This window comes from Falco cherrug, chromosome 5 (assembly GCF_023634085.1).
Source record: "Falco cherrug isolate bFalChe1 chromosome 5, bFalChe1.pri, whole genome shotgun sequence".
NCBI lineage: Eukaryota > Metazoa > Chordata > Aves > Falconiformes > Falconidae > Falco > Falco cherrug.
The window spans coordinates 8,757,813-8,783,854 of record NC_073701.1 but is presented as its reverse complement, the minus strand read 5'-3'; the positions used below and the strand labels follow the sequence as shown (position 1 = coordinate 8,783,854).

At 47.5% G+C, this 26,042-nt stretch overlaps 1 protein-coding gene across 1 annotated transcript in view; it reads right to left on the bottom strand.

The window, feature by feature from the left end:
* The window catches only part of LOC102055964 (alpha-2-macroglobulin-like protein 1), a 30,999-nt gene that overhangs the window by 2,767 nt on the left and 2,190 nt on the right, over positions 1–26,042 (bottom strand). The window contains 29 exon segments of the mRNA XM_027814986.2: positions 156–371; positions 541–758; positions 1,412–1,574; positions 4,941–5,015; positions 5,233–5,389; positions 5,741–5,822; positions 5,990–6,166; positions 6,540–6,623; positions 7,310–7,364; positions 7,846–7,967; positions 8,253–8,379; positions 8,493–8,718; positions 9,989–10,106; positions 10,564–10,711; positions 11,251–11,367; positions 11,740–11,889; positions 12,860–13,005; positions 13,734–13,797; positions 14,196–14,426; positions 14,802–14,969; positions 15,449–15,558; positions 15,938–16,052; positions 16,388–16,502; positions 17,314–17,398; positions 17,998–18,157; positions 18,709–18,726; positions 19,617–19,669; positions 20,017–20,179; positions 21,222–21,405. Of these exon segments, the coding sequence (XP_027670787.2) occupies positions 156–371; positions 541–758; positions 1,412–1,574; positions 4,941–5,015; positions 5,233–5,389; positions 5,741–5,822; positions 5,990–6,166; positions 6,540–6,623; positions 7,310–7,364; positions 7,846–7,967; positions 8,253–8,379; positions 8,493–8,718; positions 9,989–10,106; positions 10,564–10,711; positions 11,251–11,367; positions 11,740–11,889; positions 12,860–13,005; positions 13,734–13,797; positions 14,196–14,426; positions 14,802–14,969; positions 15,449–15,558; positions 15,938–16,052; positions 16,388–16,502; positions 17,314–17,398; positions 17,998–18,157; positions 18,709–18,726; positions 19,617–19,669; positions 20,017–20,179; positions 21,222–21,405 (3,847 nt within the window).

Sequence of the window (26,042 nt, the reverse complement as noted above, 5' to 3'; positions counted from 1 at the left end):
AGTGCCCTCCAGCACGCAGGTTTATTGCATTGGCAGCAGGCTGGGATTAAAGCACAGTCAATGCACATTTCCTTGCACAGAGCTGCAACGGAGAGTTTTGGTTTTGATAAGATAACGAGCACAGGGTTGCCACAGCAGGGTCTGTGGGAACCTACCCGGGTAAAGACACAACAGCTGCCATGGACCTGCACCGAGAACTTGCCCGGGACTTCTGTCAGTGCTGCTTCCTGCACCAACAGCCGGTTCTGGTAGGAGATTTGAAACTTCTTCCTAAAGCCTCTCTGGGATCTCACCCTCACTTCTGCCACCCCTTCCGTGCCGTACGTCAGCGCTGCATACTTAGCCAAGGCCTGCAAGGCAACTACTGTGTCCTGAAAAGCAAGAAACATTCACATTTGCATCTCTGAGACCCAAAGATGCTTGAAATCACTGTCCTGAGGACCTCTATATACAAGGGCTCCTCTCCTCAAAGTGTTTGTGCTTGTATATTGTGCAGAGGTTCTTTCTCAATCAAGATCCCCTTCCCTGGCCATGAGTTACCTGTGTTGAGGCAAACCCTCCATAGGCATTCTGCTGCCTGGTGAGCCAGGCCACAATGCCAGAGGCTGTGGCGAGATCAGACCCTGTGACATTTGGCTTGGAGAGCAGGGCCAGGAGGATGTAGGCGGTCAACTCCACATCTACAGACAATGGCTGTGACCAAGGGCTTGTGTTAGGTCTGGACTGGGATGAGGTCTGACTCCAGTGGATCTGTCCATCTGGGAAAGGAAGGGAGTAGATAACATTGAGGGATTTCAGGAAAAAAATCCTGAGGCCTAGGAGGCACAGTGCCTGCAAAGACTATGAGTAAATACCTCTTGGCTTGGTCATCACATCACTGAGTCAACTGCAATACCATGTATTTTGCAATATCCAACGCTCCACATTACACACTAAGGTGAAATACAAAAACTAACACACCAATAACCTGCATACACATTACCTCCCAGACATCCAGTTTCTCCATTGTCCTGCTTGCCAGGTCTACTGACCACCTACTACTAAAACTACTACTAGCTACCTACCCACTAGAGCCAGTCCTGGGGCTCAGGGACTAATATGAAGCAGGGCAGCTCGCCAGCTTGCTTCCCTCTCTGGCGCTTGGCAGTCCTGCATAAGAAATCCCACTTCTCTCAGAGCCCAGCCTCCACTCTGGGTACCAGAAAAGGGAGAAAGATTTGAAGGAAATCAGCACCTACACCACAGCATTGCCAGCACACACCTTGAGTTCATAGGCTGGCTGTCTAACAGCTCTCTTTGGTGAAGGACCTGGAGGGCAAGGCTGTGGTCCTTCCAGGTTGCATGTTAGCAAGGGCTCAGAAAGATCACTCATCCCTTCTCTGATGTTCACCTGGCACTGAGGCTCTCATACCTGCTCTGATTGCCTTTCGATCAAGCATATCAAGTAGCTCTTGTGTGCGTTGAGAGTCCTTAGCCAGGGCGAAGGTGTAGGCCAGCAGGGCCTGGGTGTAAGAGCTGGCAGCTTTGGGAAGGGCAGGTGCGATGCAGCCCAGAGCCTTGCGCACCACTGTGCTCTACAGAGAAGAGTAACACGGGTGTTGGTCACGGACATGCACACGTGAGGCAGGCAAACACTGAGACACAAGCAAGAAAGATGCATTAGCATATGCTGGCACAGAAAGGACCCCATACATTCACCCAGGTGTCTGTGCTCGAGCCTGCACTCTTCTCTTTGTGTCATGCAGTGCCAGTAAGCAGGGTCTCCAGCCCTTGGTGCGAGGTGCTTGAGAGGCTCCACGCACCCCAAGCTGGTCACGGGTTCCAGCAGTGCTCTCTCAACAAAATGAACACCCTTACTGCTGGAACATCACCACACATCTTACTTTCCAAGTCCAAGCACAGCAAGAGCAGAAACGCGCAATTGCAAATGCTTTCAGGCAGCCTGCCGACAAAGATTACTCTGTTCAATTCACCTCTACAGTGCCTTAACAAGGTCACTGGGATTTCCAGTTTCCCCTGGAACACCAGCACTGCTGTTGGCAGGAGGCAGCAAACCCAGTGGTCTCAGCAGCACTGTGTTCTAGCATTCAGCTATGCTATTCCAAACACGAGCCAGAGGCTCATCGTGGTTGCCTGTCCCATATGCACACCCCTACAGCACTCTGTGGGTTCCCCTCTTCCAGTGGCCTCTTGGTTAAGTACAGTAAGGATCACACAAGGGCAACATTTAAGATCGATTCTGACATGTGACATGCTCCTCACCTCCTTCCCTTCTAATAAAGAGAAAGGTAATGTCTGTATCATCTTTGTGCTCTCTAGACGGTGGAGTAGTATTGCTGGATGCAGCCACCAGTTCTCAGAAATGCCCATAGTACCTACTCATGGAGTACCCAAAGGTCCCAGGATCCCGTTGCTGCTTTCTTGGTTGCTGTCTCTTGCTAAAACCCAACAGAAGCCCTAAGCTAAGCATCCATCATCAGTAAGTCCTACTTTTCTGTTTGCTGCTCTTAAATGTAATAACTGCAAGCACCACAGTAACCTTTCTATTCTGTAATTGAATAGAGCTAAGTAGGGATTACAGCAAGTTCATGAATCCATTCAGAGGCTCCTTTATTATTCCTTTTCCTTCTTAAGTGTCTCACTCTCCCAGTTAAAATGGAAGTAATAGCAGTAGTGTTTGTACAACGCCCAAACTTAAAGTGAAAACACTTGTGCCACCAGTGAGGTGTTGACTGTTACCATACATCTTAATACCTTGTCTAGGAACAGTCTGACATGTATTACAACCCATTTGGCACCTCCGGTGTCTTCTGGTGAAGCTAACACAAGAACTGAGAGTGCCACTCTACTGGAAGTTTTTTTCACACTCACTGTGCTCATCCTGGTGTTGACAATAGCAGGCCTAAGTGCATACTGTACAGAAACATTGAGCTTCCATGGGAGCAGCTAAGAAACTGCTCCTCTACAACATGCATTTGTTTCTCCAGTCAACATAAACAATCTGTTTTGTTCCAAGAGATCAATTTCCAACACAGAGCGGGGGTAGAGGGCTGTTTGTCTAGATTTTTTGTGATGCAAACCATGCTTTAATATTCATTCATTCAGAACAGTGTAAAATATCTCCAACCTTCTCCCTGCCTTTTACTCCCTAATGACTTTCATGAGCCTTTTAGCAATGCTTCTAAGGGAAACTAGGATCTGTTCCAAATAATCTTGAGTGCACTAGCCCTTGCAGGACATCCTCAAATCCCTTCTCAGAATTTTGACCTCTAGTGAGCATGTATTCTTTGTAGAAGTATTTATAACCCACTCAAGGACACTTTTCCTGGGTGCTATGGCAAGCTCTGTGTTTCCCACTTCACCTACCCACAGACCTACTTACCAAATTCTTTCATTGGGGCCAGGATAACTCACTGAGACTTTTACATTTACCTATTCATCATCATGACCATTTTATCTAAAACCAATAGCTTAGGCGTGTATGTGCAATTGAGTAATCTGGTTACATTGACATCAAGTTTCCTGCTGCAGCAAAGCATCCCTCACTCCTTGGACAATCTTCTGAGCTAACAATACTGTTGCCATCTTCTCTGGAGCATGAGGAGTTCCATGGGGTCTCCTACCTTGTGGTAGCCTAGATTTTCTATCACCACTGTCAGAGCACTAAGCCACTCTACGTGGCTTCATTCTGGACAGAGTGGCTTCCACTAGCTCATCACGCAAATTGCTCTGAGGTACTGTTCGTCTCCCTCTCAGGATTTTACTCATGGATTTGGAGCACAGTCTGGTCTCTTCTCAGTAACTCTTTGCTTTCCTTCCCAAGTGACAAAGCTGGTTCTTAAGACTTACGACAAACTAAATCTTCTACCAGGATGAAGGTCCTTGTCCTTTTGTTTCATTCTGCTGCAGAGCACAGCATGTGTCAGGTATTTGTCATTCAGTTTCATGAAAAGCCTTCTTCACCTAAGTCTACAAAACTCAGACAGTTCACAGAGTTACCAAATGACGGAAGAATTCAGATTCGGAGGGACCTCAGAAGGTCTCTAATCCAACCCCCTGTTCAAAGCAGGGTTAGCTATGAAATCAGACCAGGTTGCTCAGGGATTTTTCTAGTCAGGTCCTGAAAAATTCCAATGATGGAGACAACTAAACCTCTCTAGGCATCCTGTTCCAACACTTAATTGTCCTTATGGTGAAAAAAGGTGACCTGAAGGGCATCTGTTGCCAAAAAAAAGGTAAATTTCCATCTGTCTCCCTTTTTTGTCCCCAAGCCCACTGCTTTCAGTTGCAACAAAAAGCACTGCTCTTTTGCTTATTTCCAGAGAGCTTCGCTTCTCAAAGTCTATAATAATAGCATTTCTTCATCAAGTTGATTACATTTTTTTACTTTCCAGTACCAGAGAGTCTAGTAATTAGTCGTGATCTGTAGCACTTGTAAGGGTTCCCTCTTACTGTTATTACTTAGGTGTGCAGTTCCAGCTGCCCTACAGCACTCCTTTCCCAGACCTCCAGTTTTTGTGAAGCTAAAACATACTAAAAACATCATTATGTCTGTTTACTTGACTGTGGGAGCAGCTATCCCCACCTCTCCTCATTAACAATTCACCATTAGCTCACAGCTGTGTAGTGGTAGCAAGGGAACAAGAGGATGAAGGCAGCAGGAATGAGCAGCCAAAGCCTGGGAAATGGGCGCAGTATCTAACCATGGACTCCAATGGCTCCCAGTAAGCTAACCTCACCACCTCCCCTGCCAGTGATGTCCTCCTCCTGACATAGCTGAGGTTTTTCCCCGAGAAGTGGTAAGTTCCTCCTCCCACACTCTATTATTTTGTCCATGAGCCTCTCCATGGTGCCTTCTGTTGCCTGCCTCAGTGACACCACTAAGCTCTTCAGGATTCAGATCTTAAGGCAAGAGCATGGCAAAGAATCCCATTATTTACCTGTGGTGTCTCTCCTGCCTCCAAGTACGCAGCAGTAATGTAGGCAGCCAAGGGGACTTCCCCATCCACACCTCCCTACAAAAAGCATAAACATCCAAAAAGCTGGAAAAGATAATCCTGGAGAGTAAGAACAGGAATGAATAAAACTTGAAACTTTTCAGCAATGGTCCCACCTATCTGGCTTGCTCCCACACAAGAAAGCAGAACACCACAAAAAAAGTAACTTAATCAAGTACCAGTATACTTGGCAATAACTGCTTTGAGCTGCCCTTCAAGGTGCTTTGGCTCCTACCTTCATGGCTGTGTGGAAAAGTTGGCCCACGTTTCTGAAGCAACCATTGGGAAGCTGGTGGAACTCCAGCCAGGTAAGAGCAGCTTGGATAGTCCTGTTGTCCAGGAAAATGTATGGCTTGGCTTGGACAAAGCATTTAACCACAAATGCAGTCAGCCTGGTTGGAAAGAGAACAGAAAAAGAGGCATGACTTTGGGAAGAGAGAAGCAGAAAGAGATGGAGTGAATGAGAGAGAGGGAAGAATGAGTGGAAAGAATCAATCTAAGCAGAAGTAGAGGAAAAAGAAAAAAAGTAGGAGTTTGAAACTGGTAGGTCTCTCCTCACCTGTTGTTGTGCTATTCCTAATTTGCTGGTCCAAGGACAGTTGCATACCCCTGAGGTGCCCTAGCCCACAAAGCATCTGGAACACTTTGGGTCCAATAGCACAGAAAGGATTCAATGCTGGAAGCAGAAAGCTGCCCACCTCCAGGCTGTCAGGCAGCAGGCAGACAGCGAGCCCAAGGCTTACCAAGTATTACCGTACTCATCCTTGGTACCAAATTCACTGTAGGAACCATCGGGGTGCTGGTACTGCAGCTGTATCTGGTACCCTGGGAAGCAGAATAGGACGTTAGTGCTCAGAATGATACCTGCAATAAAATCAGCGTGAAGGGAATGGGATGGTTGAGTGCTCGGGGTGGAAGGGGAGCTGGCACCTAGGACTGTTAGGCTGGACACAGGGGAAAGCAGAGGAGCAAGGTGGGTCTGTTGTACTTGCCATTGCGCAGGAACCCTGTCGCCCTCTCCTTGATCTCAGGGGACAGCTGCTTCGTCTTCTCCAGGTACTGCAGCACATAGACAATGGGGGCAAACAGCACCATGTTCTGCTCCCCACAGCCGTGGGGTATCTGCACCAGACGGTCCAGGTTCTGCAGCGCCGTCCCCATGAGGTCACCTGAAACAGAGCATAGGTGCCCTGACCACCTCCTGGGCAGGAAGCTTGGGGATTCATCTCCTCCCACCCATGACCTGTTCCCAGCAGCGCACCAGGCAAGATAGCCACAGCACAGTGGTTTGGGGGCACCTCTGTCCATACGGACTGTACACATCGCCATCCTGGCAGGGGAAACCCATAAATAGAAACTCTCCCTTGGTGAGTGTTTTAGATTATCAAGGATCAGGAAACGGAGCTACACATATGGGAGGAACAAGTCAGTGGAGCCTTGGAAACCTCAGAAAGGGTGGGGGGGGGTGTCTGGGTTTGGGCTTTCCTAGGGCTAAACTCAGAGATATGGGATTTGCAAAGATATTATAGCTTAATTCCTTACCGGTGACTGAGATGGTGGCTCTGACTGAACCTTCAACCACATTTAGAGGCAACATCAGGGACACAGACTCCTGCACTGGATTCTCTGATAGCAGTGGGGTAAGGTGTGTGGAGAGGACAAAAAGGAAAAAATTCTGATGATAACAGCCTTCAAAATCCCCAGAAACTGTTTCAAGACTGTTCTGTGCTAACATCCCATTTCCCTATCACAGAGATCATCTCAAAAACCCTGTCCCATTCCACCCTCAACTTCCTCCGTCTACCTCATGGTGACTGCACTATCCTAACAGCCTTCCTTCTAAAGAGGTTGAGGATTTTCTCCTGGAAAGCCTCTGTGATCAAAGCCACCTGCTTTTCTCTACATAAGTTACTCCATCCTGTTCCAGATTTCAGTTGCAGGCATGTCTTCTCAATGCACCTCATGCTCTCAAAATCTGCTAATGGCCCTGTCAGACACCATAAAATTCAAGACAGGAACAGCAATCCCAAGTCATGTCCTCCAGCCTCACCATGTTCAGCAGTCTGGTTTTATTACCACAGGTGAAAAACGGCCTCAAGCTGCCACATCAGTGTCAGGGATGTTGATGGTAAAAGACGGGACCCTCCCACACATCGTTACCCAGGGGAAGTTACCCAGGTGGCACCACCATTACAGTATGCTTCTGTAGCTTGGTGGTGACAGAAAATATTTAAACAAGTGGAAAGACCCATGGAAAGGTGGTTAGGCAGGAAGGTAGGGATGAACAGAGTGAAGGGAGAAAATCTTTCTACCTTTTTGGGGACACAGGATGGAGCTGTGAGCCTTTTCCACCAACACTCCCTCTGGCTGTTGGAGCACATAAAATAGCATTATATTGAGCACACAGGAGAGAAACAGGATTACAAGTGGATTAGAAATAGATACAGACAAAATCCTGGTTCAGGCTGGAGAGTCAGCTGGAGTCATATCATTATCACATAAAAATCTAAATTACTGTCAATCATTTTCATTTCAGATAAGAAAACAGCATGCATTTTTCGGAATATCATAACTTCTGGATGTCTGTGAAAGAGAAGCTGTAAGATTCAGCAGAGAGCTTAGGAGCAAGGACATAAAAGACTGTACGTATTTAAAGTTTTCTGTGGCATGAAGGATACCCCTCTACCTCCCCCATCCACCAGCCCTCACACTGGGCCCAGCGCAGGCCCTGAGATTGTAATTACAAACCTTGAGTAGCAAGGGGTAACTCCCAAAATTAACCCACACAAAATCTGGGTATTGCACAAAGCCCACTTTTAGGTCTAGGTAACAGAACAGCTTGTCTGACCCGGACTAGGAGGAGTTTGACAATCGTGTCTTTCTGTCCTTGTTTGGGGATAAATGGTAACTCTTTGCCACAGAGCTCTTCGGAGGCCACAGCCTCTGTGTGGAGGGTGATGTTCATGAGCCCTGAAAATAACACACATTATTAGGTGCATTAAACATCTGGGGGGGCACTTCCCGTCAATATAATAGAAGTCACCTGCTGACAAAAACTTGGATTGGAGCCCTACGAGGTTCTGTATCCCCTAGCACAGACTTGCAAGGAATCATGACCTTAGAATGAATGCAAATGAGTACCCTCTGGTTAACAGGGCAAACAACTTCTCACTCCATGTCTGCTCTTTACAAAACATCCCCATTTTGGTCCCATCCCTCCCCAGTTCCAGCACCCCGCTTCCCTGTTCATCTCACCCAGTTGTTCAGCTGTGACGCTCCACTGAAAGGTCTTTGCTTCACCAGCACATAAGCAGCTGCTGTAGACACAGCCTTTGCATGGCTTCAGCTGTAAGTGTGCAAACTCCTCCAGGGTCACCTGGATCTGAAGGGGCAGCAGGGATGGCAGGGGGTACAAGATAAACATCACAGGCCATAGATCTCAGCCATCTCCTACCCACCTTGCTTTTCTTGCAGAGCCTACCAAAGCTCACCTACCTTCATGCATCGCTGAAGGTAGTTGAAGACGGTGGCCTTCAAGATGAAGGTCTCACCCTGGATCACAGAAGATGGCAATGTAAGCTCCACAAGAAAAGGCTTGAAAACAAGCAGACTGGAGGGTGGAGCAAGTCCAAAGCCATTTCGTCCTGTGCAGAACATCCCTGCTTTCCATTCTGTGATGGTGTCAGGCACAGTGACAGTGACATTCTTGCTCCCACTGGTACTGAGGAGGAGTAGAGAGCAACAGAAGCATTTAACTGAATCTTGCTGTATGCAGCACCAGGTCACCTGGTGCGCACCCCATCCCCTAACCACAGTCTAACCCCTAACCTCTGCTGAATTTGCAGCCCTTGCAGGGTTGCAGGTAGGTCCTGTAGAAGTAGGGACCCCCACCTCAGATGCTTATATCAACAGAACATTTTTGACAATAAGTTACATGGCTGCCAGATGCCATGAATCACACTCAGTGCTTTTCTCAGACAGCGCTTGTCCTTTGCACATCTGAAAATGGTTTACACATATCAACAGTTTCATTTTTCTTGGCCGAGGGATGGAGAACCACATGCTAGAAGAGCAACAGGACTGGCTCAACATCAGTAGAACTTAGCAGAAGAGACAGACCCAGCCATCCACCTTCCTGTGGGACACTGACACCTTAAAGTCTGACATGGAGACAGGGCAGAGTCCTGCCTCGTGCTCACATCACAGCTCCTGAGAGCAGCAGGCTGTTCTGTGGCTGCTACCACAGCAGACATAAAAACAGCCCTAGCTAAAGCTAATGGTATTATTTGACTCCAATAACGGGAGACGTGCACTTTTGCCAGGCACATACAGGAAGGCAACACATACAACATAAAGATCTTTGGTTGCTCAGATCAGGCTGGTGGACAAATCACATAGGAGATTATCTGCTGCTAGGGGGTGAAGAGATGGATGTAGCTGGAGGGATAGCGGAGGTGGGAGAGGGCAGATGTGGGGGCATCTGGCCTGTGCAGACTCCAGTCTCCAGACAAGAAATTCTTAAAATCAGAGATGAAAAATCTCCAAAAGCTCCCTCAGCAGACCCTGTGTACTCACTGAGTCTCTCTCACAGGACACAACTCCCAGTCCTGTGAAGGACTTCCGCGGAGGTCAGGTTCCCCTGCGCACCCTGCGAGCACAGTTTGGGAAATGCCAGCCCACAGGGCTACCACAAGCAAAGTGGGAGCAGTAAGCCAAGCTGGTTTGCTGCACTGCACCTGCTTTCCTATCTTCCCATGCCAGCCGCCTCCCATGGATGGACAATACTTCTGTATGATCATCTAGTAGATGAACATGCATTTGATTCCAGTATCAGCTCCAATAAGAAACAGCCTGACAGGTATGAGCCCTATGACATATATATCCTTAGGTGTCTTCCTCAGCAGCTTATGATCTAAAATCGATTACACCCGCTGCCACTCCCAGTCACACTAAGCCACCCAGGCTAGACCCTCACTGCTCAGTTTACTCACCCCACAGAATACAAATCCCACATCCAGGTTTTGGGGAAATGCTTGTGTATTTTCTCTTCAGCTGAAGAAACAGGTGAAAACATAGTGGGCTGATAGGTAGATGTTGTCAGGTGCTCTGCTGGAAATAACAAAGACCCAGTCATCACAGAGTCCTCAGGCCCTGGTTTAGAGCAGAGGAGCTCCAGCCCAGCTCAGGCTGCAGCTCATCCAGTCAGTTCTTGGGAAGCATGGCACTGGAACAGAAGGTGCTATCCCAAGTTTTAAAATATTTTGCCTTACTTCAAATGACAGAGGTGCTTTGGGCCTTACTTGCATTTGTAGGCCCCATGGGAAGGGCAACCATTCCCTCACCTTAGAGATGAGACCTGGGATCCAGAGAGCCCACTAACATCTCGGAGCAAGAAGCTGTGAGCCCCAGGCAGTCTCACACTAGCACAACAGGTTTAGGGCCAGAAACAACTCTCTTCTCCATTTGCAATTACAGCAAGTACCCTCTTTGCTCAAACCCAGGACTGCTTTCACATGAAAAACCAAGCATCCCGTGTACAAAGAAGAAACAGCTGGCAAATGCTTACTGTTATATGCTCTGTGGGGCTGGGCAAACATCAACATGGGCCTGGAAATAAACATTCCTGTTTCCTGCAGCATAGTTGTTGATGGAGTGGTTGGACACACTCTAGGTTTCCTGATATTGGTGTTGGACATAATTTTCAACCCCATTTCCTGTAGGAAAAAGAAAGAACTGATGCACCAGAAGCTTGTCATGTCCTCTCTGCCCTGAGCTTTTTGTCCCCTCATGCAGTGGGGACTTGGCTATCCTCTTGCCTGGCAACGTATTCTCTTGCTTCATTTTAAGAGACAATTATTCAGATCCTCAGCAATGGGCAAACAAGGTCTTCTGAGCTAATTCATCTGGTCCGAGTCAGTCAAATTTATTCTATTTCAAACACATGGTCATTTAGGCACTATGCCTTCTCAGCCTGCAGAATGCAATTGCTCATGCTATGGAGATTAAACAAACTATTTGAAATCCAATTAAAGTAGCCAATAATCCCTGGCACCCTGTGTCACACAACCAAAGTGCAGTAACCACACAACAATTTCTTCTCGGTCAACATTTCTAGTCACGTTAGAAGGGCCTAAACTGGACCTGTTCCCTTGTATTGTGTGTAACAGCATCCCTAAGATAAAGGTAAGTCAGGTAAAGTCAGGGGTTCCCTCAGTTCATGAATTATCCCAACCCACCAAACCAACATTTTTACCCTGAATGCTGTAAACACATCAGGCTCATCAGAATTTGGGAGCCCGCATGAATGATCATCTTCAGACACTTGGCGAGAATACCTGGAGTCATAAACAGATGGGAACAGCCCATAGATCTGAGAAAGCAAGGGGAAAAAAAAAAATCAGCACAAATAAAACCTGGCATTCCCTTCCTGTCATACAGCCAAATCCAAGGCCTGTTTGAATTGCTGCTGGCTACCGTGCACGAACGCATGCCAGAAAGCCCAGGCTCATGTCACTCTTCCCTGGCTCTCCTCGGATAGAGCCAGCACACCCTGCTGAACTGAACACCAGACAGAAATACAGAAGCCGATTTACCCCTGGTGCACTGAGTGACGTTCAACCTCCTTCTTAATGCACATCCCCAGTGCTTTGAGCTCCTTGGGAGATAAGCTTTGCACAGATGCAGTGGCATCCCTGCCTCCCTCTTCATGTCAGCACCAGGGAAGGGAAGAAGGCTCACTCACCAAGGAGCTGCTGAGCTCTTTTCCTGGCTTCGGCACGGGGACGCTGGGATCCACAGCCCAGACGGCACACATGGACCCAGGAGCTGCCAGCAGGCGTACACCAACCTCTGACCCGGGAAGAGTCTCGGGCGTTGAAAAGCTCAGCTCCACCTGGATGGGCAGAATGCAGGCAACATCTGGGTGGCACTGCTGCTGCTGGCCACCCTACCGCTCCCTCAGCAGGGAAGGGACCTACGTGAAGAGAGTTTCCAAGGACTGGGCTTGGATGGAAACCAGAGGAATCTTCCCCAGGACACACACAGACACCCCGCCCCAGAAAGTATTTAAAAAATCATCACTTTTAGGTTCTAACAGGAAAGATGGCAGAGGGGGGACCATCAGTGTGCGCAGCTCACAGTACTGCCGACACTCCTGTGTCAGAACCCAGCACACCAGCCAGCTGTCACACACCTCACACTGCTGTCTTTCTGCTCCTTTTGGAGCCCCAGATAAAAAATAAGCCTAGTCCTTATCTCCGGGCTCTTTGTGCGGTTGATCTGAAGCACCTCCTGTTCGTGCTTGAATCTGACTGTCTGTGGCAGGTAAACAGCTGTAGAGCAGGGATAATGCCAGTCCTCAGAAGTTTACCTTTGGAGTGCACACCAAGAAAGCACATTCCCACGGATGTCACAAGGACCACAAGCACACAGCCCTTTCTGGATGGCCCATAAAATCCGTTTCTTCTATTGGCCACTTTCAGCTGTCTTCCCAACACCACATACTAACAAATCCATCTGCTAATGCAGCAGAGCAGCCTTGAGCTATCCTGGGAATTGCACTAATAACCTCTGCTGGGCTGTCATCCTACTGGGTTGCAGTTGCTATACAAGCCTATGGAGACGGACACAGCAATTCTCTGCCTTTCCCAAGCAGCGCAGCAGCCCCCACCACCTCAGCACACCCTCGCTCCACACACCACAGCACACTTCACCATTCACATACTGCCGTTCACGTAACAGCATCCCACACAGTATCAGCCGTGCACAGCTACACATGCTGCATATTCCTCAGCCTCTTCTGTCACTGCAGCAGACACACAGGCTGTCACACATTTAGCCACGGCCTCGGACACACATCTCACCTTATTTCTGAAACACATGGAGACGCTGAAGGTGGCAGAATCAGCGATGATTTTTCCATTAGGGAAGATAACATAAACAACAATTCTTGGAGCTGGGGCATAGATGGAGCTGAAGGTAAGAGGGATGGAGAAGAAGTCTTTCAGCACTACATGGAGAAGAGAGGGAGGAAGAGAAAGTAGATCCAGTAGTGAATATGGATTCTGATCAGCTTTTGCCATTCTGCATGTGCCTGTTTAATTCTTTTCCTCAAGTCTCTCAGAACCAAGGAGATTTCTGGAGACCACTGAAATAACCAGCATATCTCTGGATCTGGTACTCAAGACCAGCAAAAGACATTTTCTGTTTTTGTTCATTCCCTCAAGGAGATAAAACAGCTCTTTGGAGTTCAAGCTTAGCTCCGCAAAGAACAAGAGCCTCGGCTATTTTTCAAAGCCTCCCAACACCAACAAAGGTTTTTAAATAAAGAGCTGGAGAAATCAACAACAGTGAGTCAACACCCATCAAAATTATAAGTGGTGGCATCCCAACTGCTCAGGTTATTTGTAGACACGATTGCAAATTAAAATAGGAGAGTTTTGATAGAGGGTAAGGCTATAGTTTCATGCCACTTGCAGAGGGACCAAAAGGAGACTTTGAAAATGAAGACAACAGAGGATGAGCCTATGGGCTGGGAAATACTGAGTATTGTTCTCTCAGTACAAAGCAGGAGGTAAAAGGAAACATGAAAGCTGGAAAGGAACATTGCTCTGATGCAACAGAAAAGTGGTGAGCCAGCTCTGAATTGCAAAGAGGCTTATGCCAGATATCCAAATAAGAAGGGATGCCAGAGACCACTGAGTGCTTGCTGGACATGAAACAGGGGAGTGCACTTACATTTTGGCAGCCCAACCCAAACAGTCTTCTGACCTGCATGGACTAGCCCTCTTTTCCCTGTGACCTAGGGAAGAATACAGAAAGGAAAGGGAATGCCATTCACATAGTCTTTGAGATCACTGCGCAGATCAAAGTAACCCTGAAAATGGAGATTAAATGGGGTCAGGCAGGGGGAGTAACACGAGTTTCACTCACTCTCAGGCAGCCAGCAGAGCTCAGGGGATCAAGAGGCTTGGGGGAGGACAGGCAAAGCCAATACCTGCCCTGCATCCGTGCGGAGCCCAGAAGAAAGGTTCTGCCTTTCTTGCTATTACTGCAGCTCCAGGATCCAGCCCCATGATAGCTGGATAAGCTACCTGTCCTGGGATGAGCCAAATCTATTCTATATCAGGCTTGAATCTGCAGGAGATGCTGGTCTTGTGCCCTGAGCTATCACCCACTAGCACTTCCCTAGAAACTCACAAAGTAGGAGAAAATGACACGCTTGGGCCCATGTTCCAGGTCCTCCTGATAAATTCTGAAGTCCACCTGGACAGCTTGCTTTTTCCCGCAGGGCATTGTTTCTGCCACACGGACAATAGAGAGAAAACTCCTGCTGGTGCTGTAGAATGGACGTATGAAATGAGAGGCTTGCTTGTAACTCAAATCAGCTGTCCTAGTCTCTATATCCAAATCTTGATGCAGGACACTTGCCTGGTGAGACAAAAAAAAAACAAAACAAAAAAACCACCAAACAAAACAAAACACAGAAACCAGTTAATTTCTGTAGTTTAATTTCTCTGGTTAAGCGAGTCAGCTGCAAATCACCATAGCCGCAGCTTGGTAAGAAGCTCAGATAAGGTCTGAACAACACCATAGCACAGGTCTCTGTATGGAGAGCTCATGAGAAAAACAACCAGGATTTGGGGAATAAGCTCTCAGAGGGAGCTGAGATTCAGAACATGCTGAGGTGCTTTGCGTTTGAATTACTGTCCTTCAGGAAGAAACTAGGGAGATGTCTGTGGGGCAGTAAATAGCTCTGAAACGCATGCATACCCCGGCCAACACAACAGACCCTTCCTCACTTACCTCCAGGGAGGCTGAGGTGCTGTTCCAAGCAGTCGTGTTCAGGCTAAATGAAGCTGTCCCAGCGTCCCCAGTGGTGTACTTCTGCTTAAATTGCTGCTCACCACACCTTACTACAAGGAGGACTGTTTTGTGCTTCAGTGCCTTGCCTTGGTAGTCAATGACTTTAATCTAAGAACATGGTGGTGAGCGAGAGAAATGCAGAAGAGTAATCAACAGACAGAATCTCCTGCTTCTCCAAGTCTGGAGCAGCATTTCCAAAGACAGCAAGGTCACCCTTTCAGTCACTAACAATATTATCAACACTGCTACTGGTCATCTCCTATTGTCACTTGCACTACCACGTTCATTTACCCCCACGCTCTCTACCCCTTCACTGCTGGCAGCCTCCCAGCTGCTGAAATTCCAGATGTTTGCATTTGCGCCCCGCATATGGATGCCCATAACTGCTGCTACTCAAGGCTTATTTGGCTAATGGCAGTCTTGGGTGCTATTCTCACTTTTGACAATTCAAGAGTTTCATCTCTGGGAGTCAGTCATGCCCTCCCCAGCCCTTGGCTGGAGGTGAGGTTGGAAAAGACGCTAGGTAACAGTTGCTGTGAAGGCATTGCTCACACTCTCCCCTCCAAAGGACCGTAACTGGGAATTACCTTCCCCCTGTACATCTCTCCAGCGTGGTAGTAAGAATTCACATCATCAAACAAAGCCATCCCGCCAGTCTTGGAGATGAGTACTTTGTGGGAAGCACTGGCGTGTGTCTCTGAATGAAAGCAGCAAGACAGAAACATAAGGGAGGGAGCAAGGAAGCCAAGCACCCCTCAGCCATTTCCCTGCAGAGTGACCCACCGGTAACACTGATGCACATGTTCAGCTGCACACACACTTCATTCCAAGGAGATGATCTGCCCAGGGCTCTGGGCATCTAGACTTCCTCCCACTTACTTCTAGCCCTCAGAGAAGCCCCTAAGCTTTACCACCCTAGACTGCAGGCACTCAGAGTGTGTGTGTCCGTGAGGTTAGACGCCAGGACCCAATGGGCTCAGAAAGCTCAGAATGCTAGCCTGAATGTCTCTAGTGTTCTTGGCAAAATTAGTGTCTTCACATGCCTTTTCCCAGCCACCAGAGATGTTTCCAGTTACCTGTGCCATCCTCCCTCAGCAAGGCATCTGCAACTATGCTGTCCTGATAGTACCGAAAGTCTCGACTGAAGGACAAAAGACTCACATTTGTGAAGAAGCAACCAGTCTCATCTGTCTGAAAGTACAGAGAAAGGAAACAAGGTCTGAGCAAGGCACTTAAGTTAGAGGTTACCCAAATGGTGCAGAAAGAGCAGCCCAAAATCCCTGCTCTCAGGGAGCTTGCCTTTTGACATAGCGGTCCATGTTGTGGAGCGGGCACATGATGCACACGCAGCCATAGTCACCAGGCACAGCTACTAAGAAGCAGCACCAGTAGACCACTGGCCAAGCAGCCAGATCCACAGAGTAACATCATCATTATTTCAGCTAAAGCCTCCAGCAGCGTTCCCTTACTGCAGGGCTGAGCACAAATGTCCCCGAATAGGGCTCAGCTCCTGCTGAGCATCTTACCTGCTTATTGAATTCCTGACAGAGATCAGGTTTGGAAGCACTGGGCAGGAACAGAGCTACCTTCTGACAGAGGCTCACATGGACCATCCCCTGGACACCTTTCCCATAGGTGTATCTGTTTGGGGGACCAGGGAAAGGAAAAGACAGTCACACACAGCAAAAGAGCACAGGGCTTGCTTCGCGTAACTCCAGAGGCCACTTACTCATGGATATTCACAACGCAGCACAACAAGAGTGGCAGCCATACAGCAGGCCCAGGAGCCCCGACCCAGTAACAGGGTCAGACTGGGGCACTGCAGCAATGGAGATCAAGGGCTCTGTGATACAATTAGTGCCAAACTAATCTATTCTGGGAAACCACAGTGTTGTAGGTGCTGACTGAGCACACAGCTCTGCACTTTATCCATAACCCCAGGATATGCTGAAGGCATGCATTATCTTATAAGCAGAAGCATGGGCCATTAATAAAACACCTTTACAGGAGGCTGTTAACCCTAGTGTCGTCCTTGGACTGTACCTGAGGCAATTCCTTTTTGCCTCTCTAGTTTCTGCTACAGCATTATCGGGAAAAGTTTCCCTTCATTTCCCATGAGTTTGTGCTGCAGGGAGATGAACACCAAACAGCTGCCAAGTTCTGCCCCACAAATAGCTTCTTGTCAAAAGATAAGTTGTTCCCCCAGGTTTTGCATGTAGACTTGTGGAGTGTTCTTAGAAAGGGGGCATTAGAGTACCAGAAGGACAGATATAGGAATGTTTTGTGTTGCATCGGGGTGCAAACAGCTGCCATGGAAGATTCTGGACTCCTATAACTGAAGGAGTAACTGAAAACTGTAAATTTCCCCTGAGCTCCTCATGGTTACCTAGCCATCTTGTACTCATCTGGCCAGAAATTAACACAGGGCCATCCCTCAAAGCAGAATCCTCACCTGCCACATACCCGGAGTGGGAAGGTTTTATCTAGCACATAAATCTGATTTGGTGCCTCAAAGTTCACTTCAAATTTTGGCAGCACTGAAAGGAAAAAACAGAGAACTATAGGAAATGCCAGGGACAACCTTCCAGAGAATCAACATGAAGATAAACTATAGTGAAATAAGAGCCAGGAAATTGAGAGGGAAGGTGGTGAGAAGGGGAAAGGGAAGCTTTTCCTTCTTTAACACATTTGTGTGTATACCCTGGCTGATTGCTCCTTTTAGAACGAAGACCCAAACATGCCCATGATCCTGCACTTCTGACAGCTACTTGCACTGAGAGAAGGCTAGCCTCCCAACACGGTTAATTTGGGGATGGAAAGAGAAGTGGGATGGCAGTGGACATCATACTCCCTGGAAAAGCCCATCCTAAATGACCTTGTTTTGTCTGACACTGAGATCTGCAGGAATCAGTTGTGGCAAAGGTCTGAGGCCATGCACAACATTCCTCCCACACACTGACCCAAGGTCCCACCATGGTCCCTCTCTCCTGAGCCTCAGCTCACTCTTTTCTGTGACAGATGCTATTTCTTTTCTCATTTGCTCCTTGGGTGGTTATAATGGAATAAACACACAGCTTCCTGGCTCAAGAGTGCAAGTCCCTTCTGCAGCTCAGACACGTCTCCCACAAGCTCATACCATACTCCTCAACGGAGAAGGTGCCATACGCTTTTGCATTGGTTATATTGATGACGTATGTCCCCAGCAGAGGCTCATCGCTCAACTTGAAAGACAGATCTACAATGCCATCTTGGGGGCCCACATTCAGCCACTGCTCTATCCGGTTGTTCTTCGGGTCCTACACCCACAAGGAAGGAAGAAACAGTTGTTCAGCAGCTCAGTGATCCACACCCCATAGGAACCGAGCTTCGGGATTTCACTGCTGCAGACTACCTGCTTCTATAGCTAAGGAATGAGGTTTGGTATATGCTGGTCAAGAATTCTGAAGACAATGTAACGCTCAGATTCTGCTCCCAGCATCTGAGTCTCCTTCTAACACTTATCTAAATTCCAATCTCAAGGAAAGATCCTTCACAGTTCTAAATTCTGTTGTAAAGCTCTAAGCTGACGTGTCTATACTCTCTCTATATATACATTATATATATATAATACAATATAATCTATACTGCAAGTCTAAAACAACTCAAATTTCTACTGAAGTAACTGGAAGCATAAACTCAAGTAAGTACATAAATGAGAAACTGTAAGGAGTATGTTAGTTTAAGAAACCTTGAAGTTTTACAAATTCCACTCAGAGGTCTGTAAAATCTACCAGGAACTGCATATGAATAGCCCAGTGAAATGGCTGCCACCAACATCTCTGCAACCCTAGATTTCAGCATCACTCACCTGAAGAAACAGGGAAATCTGGGGGAAGAAAAGGCAAAAACCATTAGAAGACACGAACACATGCCAGCAGCACACACAAGGTACTTTGGATGCACACGCCCTCTCTGAAGGATGTGCAACTCGGGATTTTGAAATTCAGAGCACTGACAACAATATAAAGTAAAACAAATGTCATCAAAAAGAAGAAATATTAGGTGAGTCCTTTACAGTAAGGTCTGGAGCAAGGGAAAGGAAAAGAGCTGGAGGTCACCCAGCACTTGCTACTGACCTCCTGGCAGAGTCCTTCATCAGGAAAACTCACTGTCCAAGCAAACCTAGGCTCTGGCTCAGCTGCAGTTTTAAGGGTGTCACAGAGGTATAGGATCACATAGTTTGGAAGGAACCTCTGGAGGTCACCTAGTCCAACACCCCGCTGAAGCATGGCTTAGAGCAGATTGCTCATAGCCTTCTCCAGTTGAGTTTTTAACATCTCCAAGGATGAAAATGCCTTCTCTGGGCACCTGTTTCAACATCTGATTACCATCACAATGAAAAAGTTTGTCCTAATACCTAATCAGAATTTCCCATGTTCCAACTCGCAGGAGCCAGATGTAGAACACCCCTCCCTACCACACATCTGGATTGCAAACTATTCACTCCCTACATAACACCACCACATCAGCAATCGGTACGTCCCATACTTGTTCTTGCGTGAGCATTTTACCCAAATGACCAAGAGACATGTACGCCACCTTCCTGAGTTACCAGCCTTTACTTGAGTTACTGTTCTCCTCTGGACACCCATCAAGCCCGGTCCAGGGACAAATGTGGAAAAGTTGGAGCTTCGGCAGATGAGCAGGGCAGAAAGAAAGCAGGATCCACGCATGGAACAAGGCAGCTTTTCCACAGCCCCCCCAGGGCTGGCTTACCGAATCGTTGAGTGCAGCGAATTCCTCATCCAGAGTCACGATGCGAAATTTCACTGAAGGTGAGGAAATCAGGGAACACATTTATCAGATCTCAGTTCTTCCCTACAGACCCCTACTCTACCTGTTTCCCCAGCTCCTGTCTCCATTCTATACACATTTGTGATAACTGATACGGACATTCCCACATGAAACAAACCACGGACAATGACCTACTGCCTCCTGCAACTTCACAGTCACCACAACCTGGACATAACAGCCACCTCAAAACATCACTCAACAAGAGACATTTTCTCAGAGCCTTCTGCCTTTCCTGACCGTGAATTTCAGGCAATTGCAGGCTTTCCATATGGTGTTCCCAGCAGAAAGCCTAGCCATGGCTGATCCCATTTGCAGTTCTCACCTGTCTGCCCTGGTTGATAGACAGGCTTGTCTGTTTGGATGAAGGTACCACTGCTGGCTTTGAAGATCAGGACCTTTTTCTTCTCCTCAATACTGACCCCTTTGCCTGTGATGGTCAGTTTGACAGTGGCAATCTCCTCTGTGCCATCAGCTGGAGGTGCAACCTACACAAACAGGAAAGGAGAGCACGCAGCCCCCGGGTAATCTTCTGGGGGTCCTGAGCAGGAATTCAGAATAAAGTGGAAGAACTAACCGGTTTCAGTTCCCCTCCACCTGTACCAGGACATGCCCTCCAATATCAGGATCCGGATCACATCCGGATCTCACTCAGTTCCACATGACAGCAGGAAGCCCTGCATGTCACGGAATCTGTCCTTTCCACCCCTGGTTAAGGAACTTTGCCTCCGGTAACAAGCAGATGCCTGACACCTGCGAGTGTTCAGGCTTGGTCAGGAAGATGGGCAGATGCCAGAAAGGTGGGAGATGGTAGCAGGGAATCAAAGGAGAGAGATCGAGCTGTAGCACAGCCTTAAATGCCAGGCCTTCAGAGTTACCCAGCATGTACAAGTAAGAAAGCCAGATTAGAAGAGAAAACCAGAGGGTCTTCCTGATTCCAGCAACCAAAGACCCCAGCAGCCTCAGACAGAATATACTGTATAATAGAAGTGATACTGTTAGGCACATCTACCTTATCCTAGATCTTGTCTAAAATCTCACTAACAATGAATAAGCTCTGAGATGATATTTAAAAATAACAAGCACATCCATTTCCATCTTCAGCAGCTCCTAAGAGCTGAGCTGCTGCCCGACTTCGGGTCCTACAAACTGCAGTACGTCATGCAAACCACCATTTCCCCAAGCTTTAGCTTTGGAGCTGTACAAGGCCTTCAGAGAAGAGCTAAAGCTGCTTCATCTGGTCTGGGATGGAAGAGGTGGAAGCAGGTGGGTTCTTCTTAAGTATCCAGAAGCATGGTAGATTTTAACGAATGTAACTTCAATTTAAAAGTTAGATTCAGAAGGGGAATTCGGTGCTGACAAACAGACACTGTGCTGGGCTATACATCCCTAGTCACCAACCATTCCCCTTCCTAGCAGTCTCACTTCAAGGCAAAATACACCCTGTCCACATTATCCCTGGTTAGGGAGTAACACAAGGGGAGTTCCTGAAGGGAAAATCAGTGATGGCATTTGCCTAGGGCAGCTCACCCAGAACTTAGCGCACTTGAAAGTCTTCTCCTTCTGGATGGTTTCTTGCATTAAGAGCTCATATCCTGCAGAACGCTCCAGGACCAGGTTCACTTGAACCTTTGCTTCATAACAGGTGATATGCAGGCAGGCAACTTGGGTGGATGGGTAGCGGAGATCTGCAGGGATCACCACCAGGTAATGTCTGGGGCAGGGGAAAGAAGACATCAGAGGTGGCATCATGTTGAAGACTCAGAGATGCAAAAGAGCTTCCCTGCAGTGGCCCACTACTGCAGAATTCCTCAGCAACGTGCCATGGCTGCAGTCAATATTCAAAAGCAACAGTGAACCCAAGAAAGTGATTGCTTTACTGGTAACTTGAGAAATAGTTCCTGGTTGATTAGCTTAGGTATAGCCCTATAATCTTTTTCAAACCCCTTAACTCCAGCCATCCCTTGAACTCCCCCAAATCCCTTCAGGTCTTCAGAAGAATTGGCCTCAGTCTTGCAATCTAGACACCAGTGATTTGATCTGGTGTGGCAACTGGAGAAGCTAATGCATGGGAAGCAAGGTGCATGGCACAGCTACCCTTTGGGGTGATCTGATAGAGCAGGAAGCACAAGAGCTGACAGCATGGAATGTGGTCCATCTACTTAAGACTGATGCCTTCACAAAACAGACCGAAACAGAAGTTCAGCATCACTCACAGTTGGTGAAAAGCAGCTGCAGTGTGGAACAGAAGGCTCAGGAGGATGGCTGTCCTCATCCTGGGGGATCTTGCTGCCCAGTCTCCAATAGCCCTCTTCCTCTGAAATCACCGAGGCTGTTTTTAGGGGGGAATTTCTTTCTAGCACAGCCTAAACAAAGAGGTGGGATGGGGGGACAAGCCGGTCTCTCCCCACCGCTTCCTCTCTCCTGAGGTTATATGCAGGCAGCAGTGGGAAGGGTGCGCTGCACCAAGTGCCCCTCAGCCAATAGCAGCCGCTTTGGCCGCCATCCACCAGTTCAGGACATCCCCTCCTGCAAGGCTGCCATGGAGACATCTAACCAAATGGACTTCTCACGGTAAAAAAAAACCAAAAAAACAGAGAGAACTTTGCTGATCAGTGACCCAGGCCAGGTCCTGATCACTTGTCACTTGCGTCCCTTTGTTTCAGCCAGAGATGGATTGCGGCTGTGCAGCCGGCAGCAAGAGCTCACCCCAGCACACGGCAGGCAGCGTTGTCGTTTGGGACAGAGGCTCAGTAGCTCTGGATCAGACTATGGGGCTGTGGACCTCCTTAGGCTGTTTGGCTTGAGAATGGGACCAAATCCTTGCACATGCATAAGGAAGCACTGCAGCAACACTCCCACCAGCCAGCAACCGCTAATGAACCAACAACGTGGCCTTTTCCTTCCCTGCATACAATGAGGGAAATGGAAATATATATTGGACAACAGAGGTCTCCACCAGCTCCCTGCAACACCCATTAGCAGTGGCACTAACCTGCAAGGAGCGGGGCTCAGGAACTGGTTCCAGTTCCTCATTGTTCATGTCTGTGTCTGAAAGGTCTAGGGAACAGGGATACAGCAGTTTGGTTCAGGTTTTGAACCTGAGCATCAGGTTAACACATGGGACATCTGCTAGCACTGATGACAACCTGCACAGAAGGGTAGACAATTATGCCGTTTAACCAGCCAGGCCTCCAGACAAGCGTGGTCACCATGTAAATTGCCCGTTGTGAGTGGTACACAGATTGCATTAACCACACCTGAGATGTGTGTGAGACAGCATAAGCTAGCCCAGGCTGAAATGTACCGGGGACTGTCCTAAGAATACAGACAGCTACAGCTCTGTGCCTGGAAATATTTCCCAGTGCTGTTTAATACAGCTGATGCAGCCTAAGCATTCCATAGCTGGGTCCCAACGTGACGTTACTCAAGCAGCTGGTTGGGATCTCTTCGTCTGGCAAAACCAGCTTCCAGGACACCCAGAAATTTCCAGCTAATTTGGGATCCCTGTTCCCAAGGCTCTTCACACTCTTTTTCCAGATGGGGTTGGGAAGACTGATCTCCATTTTACGTCTATCACTGGGCCACTCTAGAACAAGCATGCATCCTGGGGGCTATACATTACGCACAGGAGCTGTTACTGCTAGCAATGCCTGTGTCTCAAGTAAATATTTTACTGTTCAACTGATTGAGATCACCGGCCAGACACCAGATATCCCAACTGATTTCAGAAATCAGCTTTGAGGTGGTCTAAATGTCAGGCTCTAGGCAAGGAGGACTGGACACTTTTTATTTTGATGGACACATTATCCCCATTCTTGTCTCTTTGCGAAGGAAGGTCATATTACCGAGAATGGCAGGCAAACGTATACACTTTTAACTAAAACCTGAGATTTCCCTACAGAAAGCACGAGCCGGATCTGTCATAAATCAATGAACCATAGCCAGAGAGGTCCAGCTGCCAGCAGGCTTCTGACCAGGGCCAGCACCAGGGAGATCTCTCTGACCGTGTCCCCACCGTGGTGCTCCTCCTGCTGTGTTTGCCCAGGTGCGTTCTCTATTCCTTGCTTGGCTTCAGCAAACCTGGCTCTTGGTCACAGGAACATACATTTGAAGGATCTGCATCAAAGGCAGTGACTGACAGCCGCACAGGTGTCATAGACCCGAACAAAGGCTCTGAAATGGAGACAGCACAGCAAGGCTGTGCACAGTTTCTAGTTCTGTAGCTTCTCTCCCTAAATGAGGCGGCCTTTTGTGATAGAAGCGCTGAGCCAAAAGGCCCATGGGGAGTAAAGGATCTGCCCCCGCTGAAAACACGCTGTTCAGCTGGAGCAAAGAACATAGTCCATACTGACAACGCCAATTCTCCACAGATAACTTGAGTCAAAAATGAAAAGGAAGAAGAGGAGACTTAGTAAAGGTCACACCTATGATCATGGAAGACATCTTCCATGATTCAGAATGAGGATCAGGAGTAATGGCACCTTAGAAATCATTCCAATGTTTTAATATCTTTGAAGAAACAAAAAAGGCAATAGTATCAATGAGAAGAGTACTGGGGAAGCAGTGAAGTCTGCAGAGCACTGACAGCACGCTGTGCGGAGAGGAGGAAGTAATCGGTTTCTTTGAAGAATCACATCTGTTAGAGAGCCTGTAGTGCAGAATAATTCATCTAAGCAACTGAATCATTCTTCATTCTCCTCTAGACACTCATCACCAGCTTCATACAGGCCTAGGGCCTCCTCCATTGTTGCCTTCTTTCCTTTGCATCCAACTTCATGCTCCCCATCACTGACATTTCCAGCTCGCCTCTCACAGGCACATATGCACAACTCTGTAACTACTCTGTAGCACCTTCAAAGACAATGAGATTTGATATCCTTGTGTTCTGATAGTGAAGGATGCTTCTGCATTAAGGATACTTCACAGTCCATGCAGGGTTCACGAACATCTGTGAAGCCATAATATTTCTGCAACCTGGCCACCATCCATAACATAACGAAATCCCTCAAAAGAATCTCTCTGTAATGCCACGGCAGACTGCTGCACCCACTTTCTGCTGCCTTGACAGCTGAATTTTTCCACTGCACCAAAGCCAAGCAAGGAATTGAGAACACACCTGGACAAACACAGCAGAAGGAGCAGGAACTAACTGGGTCAGAAAGCTTGAAGGCAACATAGTGTAAACTGTCCTATGCCTCTCTCAATGCTTGGCTTCTACACCAAGATCATTCAAAGAACTGCAGGTCTTTTGAAATTTTTGCCCAGAAATCTAGTGCAAGCCATTAGACTGAAGGCTTTAAATGTGTTAAATTTTTATTTAATTTAAATGTGGAATTGAGCTTTGGAGAATTATAAAACTATGCCCAAGGGAGTTTGGAAACCTTCACAAGAAAGCTCTCAAACCATGGGTGTGCCACGGATCTCTCTCCAAAGAACAGGTGTGAACCCTGAAACCTGCAGCTTTGCTTACTTTTCACTAAAGGGCACAAATAACTAGTGCCACCAATTTCTAGCTACCACTCCCAAAATCCACACAACCCATTGAAAGAGCCTATTATCTTCTGAGCCTCCTTCGCCTAATACCAAAGTTCTGCTTCTTGCTTCATCTCTCCTATTGACCCCGCTGAACTCAGAAAGTCTCACCACCACTCCAGACTTCTCCGAATCACAATGTCCTGACTTGTAAATTCAAATCAAGTAGATCAGCACTCATGGAAGTCGAAAACTTTTACAAGTTGGTAAACTGGCTCAACCAAAACCACAAAGACCTCCAGATCTGAATGCTGTGGCTTAGAAATTATCTCTAGTGTTAACAAAGAATCAAAACTTAAACCAGAAGGTAAAGTTTGGGGTCTAGATAAAGCAAGTTCCAGCAGAATAATTGTGGGGAAGCCTCTAGTATATGTAATATATTTGTGGACATATTTGTCAGGCATTACACGAGATTCTAAATTTTGGTAAAGCCACTTACTTTCTTAGTTAAGTGGCAACTTTGATTACACCCAAGGAGCCCCTTCTTGGTGGGAGGGCCAACCAAAAATCATTTTGTATAGAAACAGTCACAGTAAACTGACCTGAGACTTTGCAATAGCTTGGAAGAGCTGATCTTTGAACACTGCCAGACACTGGGCAGAAGGCTACACTCAAAGTCAGGATATTTCCTGAAATTCTTGTGACTGTGCCTTTTCTATTTAACGTAGGACTGAGCATACAACTGGAGATGAACCACACAGCAAGTGATAGAGACTTGCCCACAATTACTGAACACAGGCTCGGAAGTTTAAAATTAAAAGGTGTGTGGAAGACGCATCAACATAAAACAGATAGCCAGTGTTAAGATGCAATTCA